General features: G+C 33.1%; 6 protein-coding genes and 1 long non-coding RNA gene across 11 annotated transcripts; 4 read left to right on the top strand and 3 right to left on the bottom strand.

Moving 5' to 3' along the window:
* The first annotated feature begins 2687 nt into the window (after positions 1–2687).
* On the top strand, positions 2688–6384 carry LOC100741001 (putative zinc metalloproteinase YIL108W). The gene is made up of 3 exons (XM_024371953.2): positions 2688–2815; positions 3830–5358; positions 5535–6384. The coding sequence occupies exons 1-3, from the start codon at positions 2813–2815 to the stop codon at positions 5746–5748; spliced, it is 1746 nt and encodes a 581-aa protein (XP_024227721.1). The 5' UTR covers positions 2688–2812; the 3' UTR covers positions 5749–6384.
* Positions 6385–6387: 3 nt separating this feature from the next.
* Positions 6388–8590, top strand: LOC100745516 (glycolipid transfer protein). Of its 3 annotated transcripts, XM_003494434.4 has the most exons (7): positions 6388–6481; positions 6802–6807; positions 7123–7272; positions 7351–7406; positions 7475–7596; positions 7739–7889; positions 8164–8590. In XM_003494434.4, the coding sequence occupies exons 1-7, from the start codon at positions 6391–6393 to the stop codon at positions 8326–8328; spliced, it is 741 nt and encodes a 246-aa protein (XP_003494482.2). In that variant the 5' UTR covers positions 6388–6390; the 3' UTR covers positions 8329–8590. The 3 variants fall into 3 exon arrangements, with proteins under 3 accessions (XP_003494482.2, XP_033180230.1, XP_024227724.1); XM_033324339.1 differs by lacking the exon at positions 6802–6807 and having other exon boundaries at positions 6394–6481; positions 7127–7272; XM_024371956.2 differs by lacking the exons at positions 6388–6481; positions 6802–6807 and adding an exon at positions 6947–6966 and having other exon boundaries at positions 7127–7272.
* Positions 7173–9613, bottom strand: LOC100740562 (transmembrane protein 17B). Of its 2 annotated transcripts, none has more exons than XM_033324340.1 (4): positions 9245–9613; positions 9062–9165; positions 8852–8965; positions 7173–7306 (listed from the first exon to the last, which is right to left on the bottom strand). In XM_033324340.1, the coding sequence occupies exons 1-4, from the start codon at positions 9306–9308 to the stop codon at positions 7298–7300; spliced, it is 291 nt and encodes a 96-aa protein (XP_033180231.1). In that variant the 5' UTR covers positions 9309–9613; the 3' UTR covers positions 7173–7297. The 2 variants fall into 2 exon arrangements, with proteins under 2 accessions (XP_033180231.1, XP_003494523.1); XM_003494475.4 differs by lacking the exon at positions 7173–7306 and adding an exon at positions 8051–8775.
* Positions 9614–9886: 273 nt separating this feature from the next.
* Positions 9887–11721, top strand: LOC100740441 (26S proteasome non-ATPase regulatory subunit 11). The gene is made up of 4 exons (XM_033324337.1): positions 9887–10388; positions 10457–10851; positions 10944–11268; positions 11346–11721. The coding sequence occupies exons 1-4, from the start codon at positions 10068–10070 to the stop codon at positions 11574–11576; spliced, it is 1272 nt and encodes a 423-aa protein (XP_033180228.1). The 5' UTR covers positions 9887–10067; the 3' UTR covers positions 11577–11721.
* Positions 11722–11738: 17 nt separating this feature from the next.
* Positions 11739–12842, bottom strand: LOC105681826. Its single transcript, XR_001102749.3, has 3 exons — positions 12568–12842; positions 12335–12471; positions 11739–12239 (listed from the first exon to the last, which is right to left on the bottom strand). It is a non-coding gene; the product is annotated as an uncharacterized LOC105681826 (long non-coding RNA).
* On the top strand, positions 12315–14663 carry LOC100740316 (proteasome activator complex subunit 3). The gene is made up of 5 exons (XM_003494473.4): positions 12315–12444; positions 13050–13082; positions 13172–13492; positions 13582–13718; positions 13798–14663. The coding sequence occupies exons 1-5, from the start codon at positions 12409–12411 to the stop codon at positions 14018–14020; spliced, it is 750 nt and encodes a 249-aa protein (XP_003494521.1). The 5' UTR covers positions 12315–12408; the 3' UTR covers positions 14021–14663.
* Positions 14664–14954: 291 nt separating this feature from the next.
* Positions 14955–17748, bottom strand: LOC100740198 (caspase-6). 2 transcript variants are annotated; one of them, XR_002947845.2, is made up of 7 exons: positions 17312–17748; positions 16985–17226; positions 16605–16887; positions 16273–16532; positions 15927–16194; positions 15685–15856; positions 14955–15349 (listed from the first exon to the last, which is right to left on the bottom strand). XR_002947845.2 is itself a non-coding variant. In XM_024371955.2 (6 exons), exons 1-6 carry the CDS (start codon positions 17447–17449, stop codon positions 15737–15739), a joined length of 1311 nt encoding a protein of 436 aa, XP_024227723.1. In that variant the 5' UTR covers positions 17450–17748; the 3' UTR covers positions 15650–15736. The 2 variants fall into 2 exon arrangements, 1 of the variants encoding a protein (XP_024227723.1); XM_024371955.2 differs by lacking the exon at positions 14955–15349 and having other exon boundaries at positions 15650–15856.
* Between the last annotated feature and the right edge of the window lie 5 nt (positions 17749–17753).

Genomic DNA, 17753 nt, shown 5'->3' with positions numbered 1-17753 from the left:
GATAATGATAACGATAAGAAAAGAAGCCTCGTTTTTTCGGTACGACCTAGTTTTCAGTGAAAAAAAGTCATCCGTTTCTCGTTCGTTCCCGTGTCAAGTGCCACGCAATACAAATCGACGCATGTGAATACAACCATCCAGTATGTGAGCATACTACACGATCGACCAACCGGATAGGACAAGTGTCGAGTGGATAAGTGTCTGCGAACCCTTTCAGTTTGGAAACGCGTGCAAACACGCACGATGCACGCGAAATCGCGACACTCCGACCTGAAATGTACACGTATTCCAGTTCTTCTTCCTCGCAATCTCCATAATGTATCCTTGTCGTAATTACATTTGATTCTCCTATTGGATTGGATAAAAAGTAGTTTTTCTCCTTTTTTTTTTTTTTTTTAATGAATTTCTATCAAATAATGAAAGAGAATCGAATCCCATATATTCGAGAAATTTTGAATCTTGAATTTTCCTCTATCTATCCCAATATAACACAGTTTCATTATTATTTATCGCAATCTTTACGAAACTTCTTTGAAAGAGCCTGTAAATAAAGCGAATTTTTCAAGAAGACTCACGAAGCTATAGATAGTCTAATTCGAATTAAATCTTTTGTAACTCTCGCGATAGATTCTCCAAGCAATCTGATCTATGCAAATTTGTATAAATTCGTATTTTCGTAAATGCAATTTAAAGAAGCGAGAGCCGAACCTCGTCAAATCTTACGACGAGTGCTATACTTTGCATATTTTAAGTACATTCTGTGTATTTTTGCACCTTTAAATTTCCCATAAGTGCATAAACATTCACCGTCTATCGATCATATTTGCGCAGCATCCTCCCTTCGATTCACGCTACGAAATGAAATGTGCAAGTACGTTCGAGATACAACGGGCACGCTCAAGATCGTAGTTCGTGGAAACTTTTATTTGAATGAAATCGCACTTTCTTTTACCGTGTACACGCGTTCCGGAGTACCTTTCGTTCGAGGACAAGCAAAGGTCCACAACAACCAAGGAAACTGGAGGTACGGTGCAACGACCGATCGTCAAGTAGGTCGGTTGTGGGCGCACGCAATCGTCGCAACGATTTTGAAAAACTGTCGTTCTACTTTTACATGGGAGCACTTTCACGGTCGCTAACCCCACGACAACGACACTTGCCATATATTTTGCATCCTCTTGTACTGCCTATACGTACGTATGTACATAGCTGGCTTTAAGTATTAGGAGGGCGTCTACTCGCTATGTTTATCGGAAAAGCGAAACAAATTTTGCTTTATTTGACATTTTACATTGGTAGCTGCGCGTGACGCGAACGAAATAACAGATTTATTGACAAAGTAACTAGGTAATAGAAGAGAAGAGCAAAGGAGAGCAATCAATTTGTATTAAATATCAACAGGTGTCTCAACTCGTAAATGGCAGTATGGTCACTTTGTTTGCGAGTGTTAATACGATATTAGTATATAAATTATGTACATAAATTTCTTCGCTAATGTAATTGTTAGACTCGTATCTTTTTATCGATAGACTACGGATTTTTAATGCATTTTTAGCGAAACAGATGGAAAAATGATAGAATACTCGTATACTATACTATACTATACGTATGAATAGAATACTCGTTATAATACTTGAACTCGCTGTAGAACATTATTTTCATACAGGGATATATAGGGAAAGAAAGAGAAAGGAGGAAAAGCTTGTCACGACTATTGGCTGTTCTTTAAGTCTCGTTTGGATTAGTCAAGTTACTTGAATTCAAACGAGTGGAAATCAGATGACGTGATTAATAAGAACGAGTCAAGTAAATAACAGTTTTACACTGATAAACACGTTTTAAGTTACTCGAATGTATGTAAATTGCTGGAATTCAGATAACTTGACTAATTCGAATCAAGTTTTACGAACGTAAGCACTACATAACATTAAGAATAGAACGAATTCAAATCGTGAACATCTTGAAACGATGTTTGTTGTTGCTCATCCTTGACACCGTTTACGAATCAACCCTACTCGTGATCACGCGCATATGCGATTAGTCGATCGAACGTTGTACCGTCGCAATTGAAATCATCTCACAGATAAAGCACGGTATCGTACAAATTAATACAGTTCTCCGACTAGTGTAGCATCGATCGAAGTTTGTCCACGAAAAAGATTAAACAAAGCATCAAATTTTGTATTATTACAATAATAATACTGTTATTGTTAGATACAAGCATTGCTGATAGGTAAAAGCGTTGTTTGTTTAAAAAGATCGCGACCGATTTCTATTTACGTTAATCAAAACTTTCCATTAGATAAAAATTCTAGGATCGATGAGAGATACTTTTTGACGTTAGAAAAATACAATTAATTCGAAAATAATCGAAATAACGTAACAAATTCTACAAATAAATAAACAAGAGACGAGAAAGGAAAATTTGCTCGTCCATGTATCTTTTATGATCGTTGTGATATACGGCAGAGGGATTGAATTATACGTTTTTTAGGGAAAGAGCGAGACAGATCTCTCAACGAATAAACAAGAAAGAGTACGAAAAAAAGGGGTGTTAACGCAAAGTGGAAAAAGGGAAAAAAGAGAAAGGAGAGGAACGCAGAACGAAGAGAAACGCGAGTGCGCCTGTGCGACTGCATGCGTCGCTGCGAGGACGCCATAGTACCGCAACCCGCCGTCCGCCGTCGTCCCGGCGCCACAGTCTTTCTCTCCGTATGTACGGAGCCGGCTGAAGCTGATCGTTCAGCACGTACCTTCCTCCCTTTCATTTTTAACGTGTACGTCTACTCTATTTCTACACACTTCTTTTACGATGGTGAGTGAAATAGCTGACATTTGAAAAGCTGCAAATCGTACTGCCGCTTAAAAATTCCGATTCAATTTGTCAGACTTACTACACGCGTACATCGTCGACAACCAAACGCGAATTCGAATAATTCCTTATCGACACACCTCGTTTACTCTGCAACTCGAAAGTTTTTTCTCTTTCTTCTAACACCGACTACAAAGTTCCCTCTCTTTGGTCGTTTTAATTTATATCGACACATCGTTTCGTTACTTGTCTCGCACTCTTATCGGTGGTTGCACGTATATATCTTTTTTTCTTAATAAAAGCCAATCTTATACGATTTGAACGAAACTTTCTCATTGCTATTCAAGGGAAATCAATAAATCGCTCGATCGACTTGCCTTTATTCCTTTCGACATTCTATGTGACGGTACGTGTCAGTGCGGTCCGAAGAACGGAAATTGAAGTGGGAAACAACTTGGAGGAATCTACTCCGTAGAGAAGCTTTTCTAACTCACCGCGAGATCGCAGCACCTCTCTTGGAATTGTCATTTTACATCGATATGGTCACTTTTTCGTGAAACTGCTATTATTCTTTTTATCCATCGAATGAAGCATTGAAGTTGTAAAAAATAAAAATAAAATAAAACCACATCTCTTTGCTTCCCTAATTCTATGTAAATGATACACTTTTATCAAAGGGGGTAACATCGTCGTCTTCGTCTTCATCATCGTTTTCGCCTTTGCCGACGTGGTTATCGTCGTCGTCGTCGTTGTCGTTGTCGTCGTCCTCGTCGTCGTCGTCGTCGTCATCGTTTTCGTCGTCGTCTTTGTCGTCATTGCCATCGTCGTCGTCGTTATCGTCATCGTCATCGTCATCGTCATCGTTATTTTTATTGCCGTTATTACCGCTATTATCATGCTTCTGCTTGTCATTGCCATTATAATCGTCGCCGTTTCTAACTCTCGTCACTCTCATCTTTCTAATTTTTTTTATCGTTTAGCAATGTATCTTGAAATTGTACATAAAAAACTTCACAGGTACTTCCAGACACGAATCTGACAAATCTTCTACGTGAGCAGCAACATCAGCAGCAGCGGCAGCAAGAACAGCAACGGTGTCAGCAGAAATGTTATTACGAAGGTAATAGACAATTTCCATTAGAACGGGAGAACCGACAATGCAAATCCACGGAAAATGAGAATTCAGAAGAGATATCGATAACGAACGTTACGGATGGAGAGAGCTTATGTTATAGTTTAGCTCTGATACGAGGTCGTACGTCGATGGCGTATAGCTTCATCACCGTACGAAATGAAAATAATCAATGTTCCGAGTGGCCAATCGTATCTGGTGAATTTCGTGTGATAGTAGAATTGACACGAGGTCCGAACAAGTTGGAATTAGAAGTGGCGGGCCAAAAAAAGGGACTAGTTCTAATTCACGAGCCGAGAACGACGAGACTACGTGTAACTCCTGTCTATGTGGTTTGCTTTGGACACGATGGATATTTCCAAGGTCCACAAGGAGAAGACCAGTCGCCGGAAAGTGCGACGATAAGGATAGGTCTCGGTGCCCGACTTTTACAAACTCTCACCGCCGAGAAGTTAAGGGAGGCGGGTTACGGAAGGAAAACGTTTCAACTGGAACGAGACTTGGGTGGTATGGAATGTTTGATAATGCACAGCATGCTTGACGTTAATCAGGCACGTGCAATGAATCAGCGGGAACTTTGGAAATTCATCGCGCGAGAATTAATGACCGGTCCCTTGGCATCGGAAGATCGCAAATATCTTGCGTTTCTTTCCTGTACCAGATATCGAGGCGCGCCAAATCCACGCACTCGCGAAGATATTCTCGCGAGGACGCAAGGACACGCCGCGCTCGGTGGAGGTGGATTAGCGTTATTCGGTTCGGCATGTCTTCATACATGGCCTACCTGCATGGCGCAAATATTGCCTAGATTCCTCGACACTACGGTCATCGATACTGAACAATTGATGGATGACAGTAATTACCGCGGTACGCACGGTGGCTGCTTCGCCACGACTCTTGGCTCGGTTCTCCACGAATTAGGACACACCTTTGATCTCGGGCATACTCGTGAAGGCATAATGGGCCGCGGATTCGATTACGTCGATCGTGTCTTTGTCGGAGCGGCTGGGATCGATTTCAATCGCAATCCCGTTTTACGAAGAGATCCTCAACACACAACTATCGCACTGAGTAGACCGCTAAGCGTGACAGTCACGATACAAGAACCATACGCTATGTTAGGGAGTCCTCGAAGAAATCGCTTACTTTCCGAATCGTCCCGCCCTTCGTCTTCTCAAAACCCTTCCCGATTACTCGGCAGGCTATCCGCACCCGCTAGTCCTGAATTAAACAGATCCTTTTCCAAGAGTCTGATGCAACCTGCATCGGAACAAACCCCTTCCAATTTGCAAACTGATCGTACATTTTGGTCACCATCCTGCGCAGCGTTTCTTGCTTATCATCGATGGTTCAACAACGAAATGGACAACGTTTTCAATCGACCTTTCCACGACATCGAGTACGATGGCAAAAGGTATAATAAAATGTTTCTCTTACAATTTTGATTCACTGGCGCATATACGCCCAATACACGTACACAAAACTTGCACGTACACTCACTTACTCAGCCTTTTCCGTTGTTGCTATTATAGTTTTAAAACGGTTATTATTTATATATGTATGTATATACGTTTCTTTTTTTTATCATAGAAACGTCGTAAGATCATGCTTCGGAGTACGAGTAATAGAGCTCAGAAAAACATCTGGTGGAATGGTAGTTGGTTCTAAACAGTTTCCCGGCTCTCGACCACCTCTGGAGGCGTTAGTTCCACCAGCTCCTCCTCACTGTCTTACCGCATTGACTCTCGTCGCTGAAGATTCGACTGGCAATGTTCTTAAATATCCACTTCCAACGGCGTTTTAAAGATTCCAAGGTTATTGTCATTTTGCCACGATTTTATATCTTGAAAGCGGGAATATAGCCAATGTCGAACGATAAAAATCGACGATGAATCAACGTCCTATGTTTTTGTAATCTTCGCATAGCGAGTAAGCACGATTAATATTAATAATAATGCTTCGTCGCTAATGCTAATTCGAACGAAGATAACTTCAAGCTCAATATGTATTTGCTTACTAATTAATTATTGATATTTCCTACGAGCTTGTTTCTCTAATGCGCTATATTTGAAGAGAAATTTTTCCCAGTTTTATCGGTTTTTGTGAAAACTGTAACAGTAAAGCTTTCCGTATTGGACTTGGAAAACCTTATTGCCCTGTGTACGCTATTTCTAACAAAATAAAATCATAGAGAGACACAAAGAGAAAGATAGATAGATAGATAGATAGATAGAGAGAGAGAGAGCATTTGTGCGTGCATGTGTTTAAACATGGGAGGAGAAAATGAGAATTTCATACGTCATACAATGTTATTAACTACATACTTCATTTCATTAAATTCTAACATATTTTGTAAATATCATTCAAAATACTATAGAGTTTTGTAGCAACTATTGATACATTGTATTTGATAAAAAAAATACAAATATTGTGCATTAACGTTTCTATGTACGAATGTGTGAACGAATGCTATAAAACCAGAATCTCTATTTCTTATTACCGAAAATACGATAAAATTGTGAAATTGCCACGTATAGGTATGTATAGTTTAATAACTACGAATTTAGTTTGATATATTTTCAATCAAGAAATAACATTAATATCCGACGTATTCTACAAACATCGGGTTACTTACATGATAGTAACTAGGATGCCTTATGGACGATAATAATTTGTAGATATAGCTAATATGAAATTGCGTAACGACTAATAAACATGTGAAAATAATTTTGAAAAAAATAATTCAAAATTGTCCGTAGAACCAATCCAGTTAACGATGTAATAAAATATATATTACACGATCATGCCACGTAATCGTTCGATTAGATTTTATGAGAATGTTTATCGGTTTTTTCAGTTTGTTATAAAATTATTTCAATATAAAAATATAAACAATAAGTCAAAAAGTCACGTGTACACACATTTTTGTTACCGATTATATATTGAAAATTCTGTTACAAATCACTCTAAGATAAAATTGTTATCGCAGCTTATATATTGCAGCTAACAGCTATAACCCTAAGTATTTACTTATCATAAACAGATCGATAATATATTAAAAAAGACTGCAAGGGTTGAAAGAACATTATTAATATTTCTTAAAAACTTTTAAAAATAAACACTTTCGTTATACGTATATCGTTTCTGGTTGTTATAACTGAAATTACGTTGTCCTAATACAGAATTATGTTGTCACCTTCGTCGAGTGCAAACGATGACGAGGATGTCTTTACTTATCAAATAGAAGTTTTATTTCCAAATATCACAGAAGATAAAATAAGAACCGTAGAATTCTTGGATGCAGCTCGAGGTCTTGTGCGAACTATTGGTATGCACTTGGTATCCAGTAAATATCACATAACCTACACAAAAACGAAATCTATAAAGACGAACACGAATGTTTCAGAAAAACTTGGCAAAGTGTTTGCTCCGGTTAAATATGATATCCAGGGTAACATTGATGTAAGTACATACCTTAAAATGCGATCATTCACAAGGATAATCATATACATACCTAAAAATAATTCTAGAAACTCGCGTCCCGGCATGTAAAGGATAAAGAAAAAAACGCGATTCTACAAGATATGATTCTAATTGAAAAAAATACTGAAACTAAATTAATCGCTACGGATGCTCTAACGTGGTTAACCAGGTGCGTGTAGCGTTTCTTATGCATTTCTATTCTTTCCACTTTCTTACTTCGTTTCTGATGAATTCGATTCGTGTGTATTGACGCTTCTCCATCACTTATTCTGTTCATTAGTTAAATCAAAACTCCGATCTATAAATTACAGAGCCTTGCATATGATTCTGTTATTTTTCGAACAAATTGTCGAGGACTCTAAAACGGCAACACCAACAGAGGATTTAGTAGCATTTTTAAAAAAGGCTTATAAAGAAGCTCTACAACCATATCACGGTTGGATGGCGCAACAACTTTTTGACGTAAGTCAGTATTTACTAAAAACGTATTCGCATACATACGAAAAATTATTCTTTTTTTCTTGTATTATACGCAATACATATGTACATTCTTAATTATACTATTTCATTACATTTCCAATTAATTGATGTCAAAGCATAAAAACATTCATATAATACACGTGTTGAGTTTGACGAAATATGAGTTTATATTTTTCAAATAAATTAATACTTTCTACAACTTTTCTATTTATTTACATACTATTATTTACTATAATTTTCGACTTTTTGTTAACAGCTTCTTTCGCTCATGGTTCCTACACGTTCGCAACTTTTACAAACATTTACTAATGAACAAACTACCGAGATTAGCATCATTATAAAGAGCATGGAAATTTATTTAATGCGTTTACGAAAAAACGTATTAGCGATACAGTTATTTTATAAAACTAATAATCTCTGAGATAAGACATTTTATTAGTCTGAGAATTGTGTTCATTAGGTATTGTGTTAACTGAGAATATTTGCTAAAGGAAACATCTGCAATAGTATTTTAATATAATGTACTAGTATACTGTACAGTAATTACACTTAGCCAGTATTTGCTCAAAACTCTATATATAATTAAAAAATGAGACTAGCTACAAAGGTATTTTAGAACAGTTTAACATCCATCCTATGTACATGTATTGTATAAATGCATTAAATAAAACACTTTAGCACGATGATCTGCTAAATTCATTAAAGCTATCGTACCTGTAATAATTTCGATAAGAAGAAGGCAGACCATGAAAGAATTGATAAATGTTTCGCTATAATGAAATGGTATTCCACGATCAAAAAGGAGAAATGCTTCTAGGGGAAGTTGTATTAATATCGAGATTAACCAGCAAGTAGTTAATTCTGGAATCTAATATTAACTTTCTTGCATGACAAAAATCTACAAATCAACTAAAAAAAGTCTATTACAAAGAAAGTATGATTACCTTTCCAGTAAGATTTCCAAGGTATCCCAAATATAACTTTAAGCTTTCAAAAATTGAAAGTATCAGAAATATTGCTATAGTTAGCAATTTATAAACATTTGTCAAATTATTGTACTGTGAAAAAATAATAAATAAAATTAATATATATAAGTACAAGTTAATATACATTAGATGTTGATCTTATAACTTCATCACAAAGATGATATTTACTTTTGCATCCAAGTTTACAACAGTAATCAACAGCCAAACTGGGAAAAGCCATAGATTTACATACAGGGCTATTTGAAATGGTAAATTAGACCTTGTTTTATTATCTGTAAAATATATTCTATTTCAAATGAAATGTTATTCCTTTCTAATTAAAGGAATGCATTTACACAAGTTGTAACTTACAATCATGATATGTTAACTTGGAAGATGTTTCATTAATAACATTTGTTGTAGTAAATTGTGACATTTTCAAAACAAATACTGCGACATGATCATAACATTATTAAAATCAATTGTAACAATAACAATTTCCATCCAATATTTTAAGTAAATATTTATAATTGTTACACTTTTATCTTCAAACAGCTCTAAACGTCTATACAATCTAAGATTTACATCCATTCAGCATTCGTATATTTATATCTTACACAATCTCATTTTACATGTCCCTTAACACAACGTACATATACATACAATCTCGATCTGGAATCTTCCGTATAGTACATTTTTTACTCTATCTCTTTCTTTACGCTTTCTTTATACCTTCCATCCTTTTTGCAAAATTGTTTAATAAAGAAAAGTACAAAAATATACAAGTTTTAAATACAACGAAAAATCAACTACATAATTAATTACAGGAATGTAATCACATCTATTAAAAACAAATAACAATAACCTATTTAGAAAAATCTGCATCAGTCTGAACGTTTCCAGGCTTACTGCAATTGATTTGATTTACGTAGTAGCGTGACATGTGTTTTGTAGTTCTGAGGTTGAAACGGATTGCGAATAAAGTGACAAACAGAAGACGTTTATAAAATTTGTGTAGTTGTGCGTACAAGCGCATGCGATATTCAACGTATTAAAGAAAATTAACTTTGATTTCTTGTAAAACGTAGGAATTATTTCACGAATTTGATCAATTATCCGAAGAATAATATTCATCATTTAGGATAAAGGTTATCTGATCCCGTTTTCATCCTTATAAAGCGGTGAAAATTTTGAGATGGCCGGTGCAATGCTGTTCGAACGTGCACAAGCAGTTTCAATGACTAATCGTAGCGAGGGTATTTCACTTTTAAGTGAAATCGTCTCCGATCCAAGTATCGGTGTGACGGAGGATGACGAAGATAATATCCGAGTGAAGGAGCAAGGTATTTTACACCTTGGTGAACTTTACAAAAAAGAAGGGAAGGCAAAAGAGTTGGCAGAGTTGATTAAAGCTACCAGACCGTTTCTTAGTTTGATTAGCAAAGCAAAAGCTGCCAAACTCGTACGGTCCTTAGTAGACTTTTTCTTGGATCTGGAAGCTGGTATCGGCATTGAGGTATCTTCACAAATAATTTTGATTGTATTTTCATAGACAGTTTAGTACAATGCTTCTTTTTTCAACAGGTTCAACTATGCAAAGAATGTATAGAATGGGCAAAAGAAGAACGTAGGACATTTTTAAGGCAGTCATTAGAAGCACGTTTAATAGCATTATATTTCGATACTGGTATGTACAGTGAAGCATTACAGTTGGGATCGGCTTTACTTAAAGAACTTAAGAAACTGGATGATAAACAACTTTTGGTGGAGGTACAATTATTGGAAAGCAAAACCTATCATGCACTGAGTAATTTAGCAAAAGCAAGGGCAGCTCTTACCAGTGCTAGAACCACTGCTAATGCAATTTATTGTCCACCTAAAATGCAAGCTGCTTTAGATTTACAATCAGGAATATTACATGCTGCGGATGAAAGAGATTTTAAAACTGCTTATTCATATTTTTATGAAGCATTTGAGGGGTAGGTTGTTTCCTTAAATAAATATATTGTACTTCAGAATAATTGTTATGTTTATGTTTGTATATTTTAATTGCTTTACTACTGTTCTTCAGATATGATAGCGTAGAAAGCCCAAAGGCCTTAACAGCTTTAAAATATATGTTACTTTCAAAAATTATGCTACGTACACCTGAAGATGTTCAATCAATTATGTCAGGAAAATTAGCTGTTAAATATGCAGGAAGGGATTTAGACGCAATGCGGGCAGTTGCCGAAGCGAGCCACCGACGTTCATTAGCAGATTTTCAGACAGCTGTGAAAAAATATCGCCAAGAACTTGAGGATGACGTAATTGTGCGTGCTCATCTCGGCTCTCTCTACGATGCGATGCTTGAACAAAACTTATGCCGTTTAGTTGAACCTTATTCCCGCGTACAGGTACGATTATTTACTTTAAATCGGTTGATTATTTAAATATAAATATTCATCTTTTGTAATTTCATTCTTTTATTTAGGTCAGTCATATCGCAACCTCTATATCACTACCACTTACTCAAGTGGAGAAGAAGCTTTCACAGATGATACTGGATAAAAAACTAAGGGGTGTCCTTGATCAGGGTGAAGGTGTTTTAATCGTTTTTGAAGATACTCCGCGCGATAAGACTTACGAGATTGCATTAGATACTATACACAGTATGGGGAAAGTCGTTGATACACTTTACCAAAAAGCAAAGAAACTCACTTAGCCGTATTTAATATATATTTCTACACAGTGTTTATACAAACATGTGTTATACAATCATGTATAGCAGATTTAATTTGCTGATTTCAAAAGATGGATATTGATGTACAAAATACGAAATACAATGGTAATACAATGAAACGATACATTTTACCGTTTTACTTATCTGATTCAAAATATTGTTCTAATCTGATTAAAAATATGTTCAATATTCGCAAAACTGTATGCTGTTTATTTTTAAAAAATTACAGTTTTTTTTAAATATATCCATGACATTCAATTTAATGAAGTATTATCCTTTTATCTCTCTCCTACTTCTGGCACCTACTTATTTGACATTTTCATAGATTATTTATATGAGTATTGACTTAATTTCTGACAGTTAATTGGAATCAAAATATCATTTTGTATTATTAGTATTCTATTCACATCAATTATAATTTATCACATCATGTTTTCTTAAATTTTCATTTCTATCAAAGAAGCGAATTCAAATTGTATAGATTATAGTAAAAACAACTTCTACAGAATACGAAATAAAACATGTAAAAAGTAAAAGAATAAAGATTGACATATTGTGTATCATCGTGCACCTTTGCACATGCTATGATTATAATTCTCTCAATCAGCTCTATGGTGTCTCGATTTTGACGAAGAAAAAATAACTCTAGACGAATAAACAGAAATTTAAATTCTGAGAAGACTAATATAACTGCATTAATGTTACAGATTCTGATTTGATGGCGTAGTAAGAATACTCACCGCAACTTCCTGTTTGAAGTTGTACGTTACAACAAAGGGATAGTGTGGTTATATTTTATAAACTTTTTTTTTTCATGGAGTGTATAATGGCGGATACTACAGCACAGAAGGTAAAATATTTTATATTATAATTGAAGCTGCAAAACAGAAAGATATGAAATTAAGTAGTCTGTATTACACGTTTAATATATTGCAAGTAAGATTGTTTAGGTTAATGGTAGCGTTTAACTCACCGGCATCGCTATGTTCCAAATAATATTTGCTGTTTCATCATCAATATTTTCAAGAATCTTAACATAATTCTCCTATCACTTATACACGTCAATTCTTTAATCTATTTACAATTCTAGTAATTGGCCTTGGTCAGTCATCTTATCTCAATACTTATGCAAAACTATACCTGTATTGTTATATCGACAGTACAATTCTTTTCTCGGTTTTCTTATACAATTTTTTGTCCATTAATTCATCGTTTTGGTTAGTAATATTTAATGTTTGTTTTGATTGTAATTTTACGGATAATTTATAAACATTTATTCGACAACTCATTACTATGAAATAAATGTATTACTTATAACTGCTATTACGTGTAATCTCATTTTGCTCATATCTAAGACATGTATGTGTTTGTAAATGTAATTAAAGCAAAGTATCAATTTTTAATTGAATATAACCATCCTATTTAATGCATTTACCTCTCAAATTTATTTTACAGGTTCAGGAATACAAAGATTCTTTAAAAACAAAGGTAATTAATTGAATATTATTATCCTATAATTTGTATACTCAGTTTGTTGCGAAGTACATCATAATATCACATGCATAAACTTTATTTAGGCTGAACAACTATTGCTGAAAGGATTTCCAGAGAAGATTGTTAAATTGAACGAATTATTAGAAACCCCTGGTTTCCGCAACAGGAAATTGTCAAATGTTCATCAAGACTTAAATGTGCCCATTCCAGATCCTATTATTCTTAATCATTCCGAAAATGAGTCTACTGCAAAGAAACGAAAGCTAGACAATAGCATAGATGATACCAGTGGAACCAAAGTGATGGTGTTACCAAATGGACCTGTACCTTGTAACAAGCCCCTATGTGATCTTATTCATATAGTTAAGCCTTATATTCGACAACTATTAGAAGATTCTAATTTGGTATATATTCTATAAAGTATATGAGTAGTATATATAGATTATATGAACTTTAATATCCTTATCAGTTATTTTAATTTTTGAATTTCCAGTTGAAAATGTGGATTTCATTTTTGATTCCAAAAATCGAAGATGGTAATAACTTTGGTGTGTCCATTCAAGAAGATACACTTGCAGAAATACAATCAGTGGAAAGTGAGGCTGCTGCATTTTTCGATCAGATATCTAGGTAATGTGAATAGTAATGATATTAAAAGATTTCTTCTCATAAGGGACACATTATACTCATGCAATGATATTTTTTTTAGGTATTTTATCTCTAGAGGAAAGATTGTTAGTAAAGTTGCAAAGTATCCACACATTAGCGACTATAGAAGAGCAGTCCAAGAATTAGATGAAAAAGAATATGTAAGCCTGTGGCTAGTTATGTGCGAAGTCCGTAATCGTTATTGTTCTCTGCACGATTTGGTAATCAAGAATTTGGAGAAGATCAAAAAGCCACGTTCTTCCAACGCGCAATCTTTGTATTAAACATTAGCCTCATATGCTATTTCTATCGGATGGTGTACAGGATTGTATGGGGAAAAAGAAGCAAAACGGAAAAGGAAAAAAGCTACGTGATAGAGAGAGTGTCATTCTCGACTTTTCGATAGAAAATTTGAATTTTCCTTTTTTTTTTTTTTTAAATTAAATCGCCTTGACGTTGACTCATTGACATTCACTTGAGCCATATCCAAAACAATAAATAAATACATATAAAAGAAGATATATTCAGCATCATTCACGGAAATAAGTTCAACTACAGTTGATTACAAAATTAATTTTGAATTTTACAAAAATTACTACAAAATTAATCTACTTATTAATTATTTAATATTTCATTTATTATTAAATACATAATTATTACAAAATCTGTCAGAAGTTTAATTTTTCTATTTTCTTTGCTCTCATAACGTGGATTTTTCTTATTATCATATCTTATTAATTTTTACAAATTCTGCTATCTAATTGCACGGTGTGATGTACTTATCGAAAACAGATCCGAGAGTATTGGAACGTTTATCTTTTCACCTATTTGAATTTAGAATATAGTTAAGCATGTAATTTGTAATTTACAGCTGTAATATCGTTAGAACATAAATCGAGATATGACATATGTTTTTGGTATATCATATTAACTTCAAAACACCTCTTTCTTTCTCAACCGCGATATTATGCGATACGAAAACATGACACAAATATTGTAATGTTAAGAGTTTTAATCATAAATTATATCGCTTGAAATTATTTTCTTCTTTTTTTTACCACAGTATCAAATGGCATAAGCATATAATTATTTCTTTACAACTACAGATCGTTATTCATGCTATACTGCATTTAGAGTAAATTTCAATGTATGCGGTTGACGTAAATGTTGAAATCTTATTATTGTACAGAAACACAGTTGGATGTCAGTCTGTTTTCGTCATCGTTATCATTGCTCCCTTTAATGTGAAATGTATTGTTCTTCCTTTTACAAACGCTTCATTTGTTCATATCATTATTCTTTTCTTTGTCACGTATATTATTACTATATCAATGACTATAGTACTTTATCATTTCTAAAAAATTTTGTGCGATGTAGATAGACTATACGCAAAAAAGAAAGAGAAGAACGTAAAAGTTTACACATTTCTTGGTATATTTTGTAAAATATAATAAAAATGTAATATGATTCAAATACATCCAATATGTAACATTTGCCCAGTTTAATATTAATTCATATTCAAATATATAAAATTTATATATAAATAAGTACACTCGATATATAAAATTTGTTGAAAAAATGTTAATCTATATATATATATATATATATATATATATATATATATATATATATATATATATATATATATATATATATATATATATATATATATATATATATATATATATATATATATATATATATATATATATATATATATATATATATATATATATATATATATATATATATATATATATATATATATATATATATATATATATATATATATATATATATATATATATATATATATATATATATATATATATATATATATATATATATATATATATATATATATATATATATATATATATATATATATATATATATATATATATATATATATATATATATATATATATATATATATATATATATATATATATATATATATATATAGATTATGCATTCTGTTCAATGGCAAGTTTCTAAGATCATATCTGTTCAAAAAGACCAGGATTAAGATAACAATGTTTATTGAATCCAATCAGTGTTATCGTTAATGTCTGACAGTCTCCTCCATTAGTCCTTTGTATTTTTAATCTCTCATCAACCTGTGAAGCATTAACTAATTGTAACTAATGTATAGAATGGCATTAATATACTTTCATAAGATTTATTCACCATGTTTAATAAATCCTGAAGATGAGCTTTATGAGCATATTTCATAAATACTTCACACAAAATTTGTATGAACCAACTACCAGTTATTTTGTCTCGGAAGGCAACATATCCTGGGAGGGTAGCATATGAAAGTAACATATCTTCATAACATCTCAGTGTCTCCCTACCATTTCTTTTAACATTAGTAGTTTCATCAGAGGAATGTTGAAAGTTAGATGTATCTGTTGTATGTCTAGGTTCTTTTACTGATTTTTGTTTTTTCTTTCCTCTAAAAGATCATTGTATAATAATAAAATATTATCACTATATGTATCTATGATACTTTTATAGTGGATTTAGCACTTACCTACATAATTGAAAAATGAAAATCTTTGGTTTCCCTGCAAGATTGGGACAAGCTTCTGCAGTGAAATAACTCAAAATATCAGTACATAAAACAGTTTTTTGATTTTGCACTTTGTCTTGCATATGCTCTTCTACACCTTCTATTTCTGTGACTTCATACTGTGTATTAACATTACCATGACTACTTATTATAACAAAGCAAGAATCAACCTTGCGTAACTCTTTACGTTGAGAAAATTCTTTAATTCTCTCTAACATTTTCTTGGAAAGAAATAGCCTATGTGATATAAAGTTTTCATTTGTTTTTTAATATGTAAATGTATCCATATTTACCTGTGCTGTTAGATTGCAATAGGAAGAAACTTCAAAACCCATTTGTTTAAAAAGTTGTTTTAAGTTTGATTCATCATATATAGCCGAATTTCTATCTTCTTTATCTGGATGTTTGTAATCAATATTTGTTATTATTAAAACCAGTCCACGGGGTTTGCTACGCATTGGATATGTTTGAACATTTTCATATTCAGGCCCATCTAAGAATTTTGTAGCTTTCTGTACTAAAATTTGTAGTGGTTCCTCTAATACTTGTATATTACGAAAAAAGTCGCCTTGTGGCCTTTTTTAAAAATGGAAATACAATTGATACAGTAAATGCAGAATAAGATATACATACAAAATAAATTAAAGCTAATTAGTAGGACTTTAAACTTTACCCTTCTGCAGTTGGAATAAAAGTAGTTTCCTCTACATTGCTTTCTTTCGTGCATTCATTATGATCACCATAACTTGGCGTGTTAGTAATAGGTAATGGAGTTCTTGTTCCTTCCAAAATATCTGCTAAATCTTCATGGTTACTTTGTCTTAGGCTTGCAAGAAAACGAGCAAATGCAAGTGGTCCTCGTGTTTTTATCGTCAAATATATTTCATGTACTGTTGTTTTATTTGTGATGTCTTTCTATATAAAATATTACAAAATTCACAAGTCACTCTATATAATTTATAGTCGTAAAATGTTCAGGAAATTTTAAAAAGTTTCTTACTATCCAGCGCGAAATATTCACGTCATCTCTATTAAAAACTTTATTTTCAAACAGTTTTGGCCATAATTTGATTATATTTATTCTAGGTACAATATCTTCGTAACACGAGTCTAATATTTCTCGATGCTTTCGATCCATGTTAAGTAATAATCCATATCCTTTAGTAAAATTGCTCAATTAATTGTTACAAATTTATCGTTCGTACCGAAACGATGTTTTGTCTTATTTCACCATCTTAATATGATATCTTAATACGATGAAGTTCACAAAGTGACTCAGCCTGACTCGAAAATTTCGATAGGTATCGTCTGTATTGGTAAAATCTTGTCACGAATGATATTGCCACTTATGTTTAATTATTTAACTTATAATTTTATTTTGACAGATTAATTTTTCACGATTTGTTGTTCTATAAACAAGTTTTATTCAAAAAAGGAATTTA

This window comes from Bombus impatiens, unplaced genomic scaffold, assembly GCF_000188095.3.
Source record: "Bombus impatiens unplaced genomic scaffold, BIMP_2.2 scf_2222, whole genome shotgun sequence".
NCBI lineage: Eukaryota > Metazoa > Arthropoda > Insecta > Hymenoptera > Apidae > Bombus > Bombus impatiens.
This window is presented reverse-complemented; position numbering and strand designations above follow the sequence as displayed.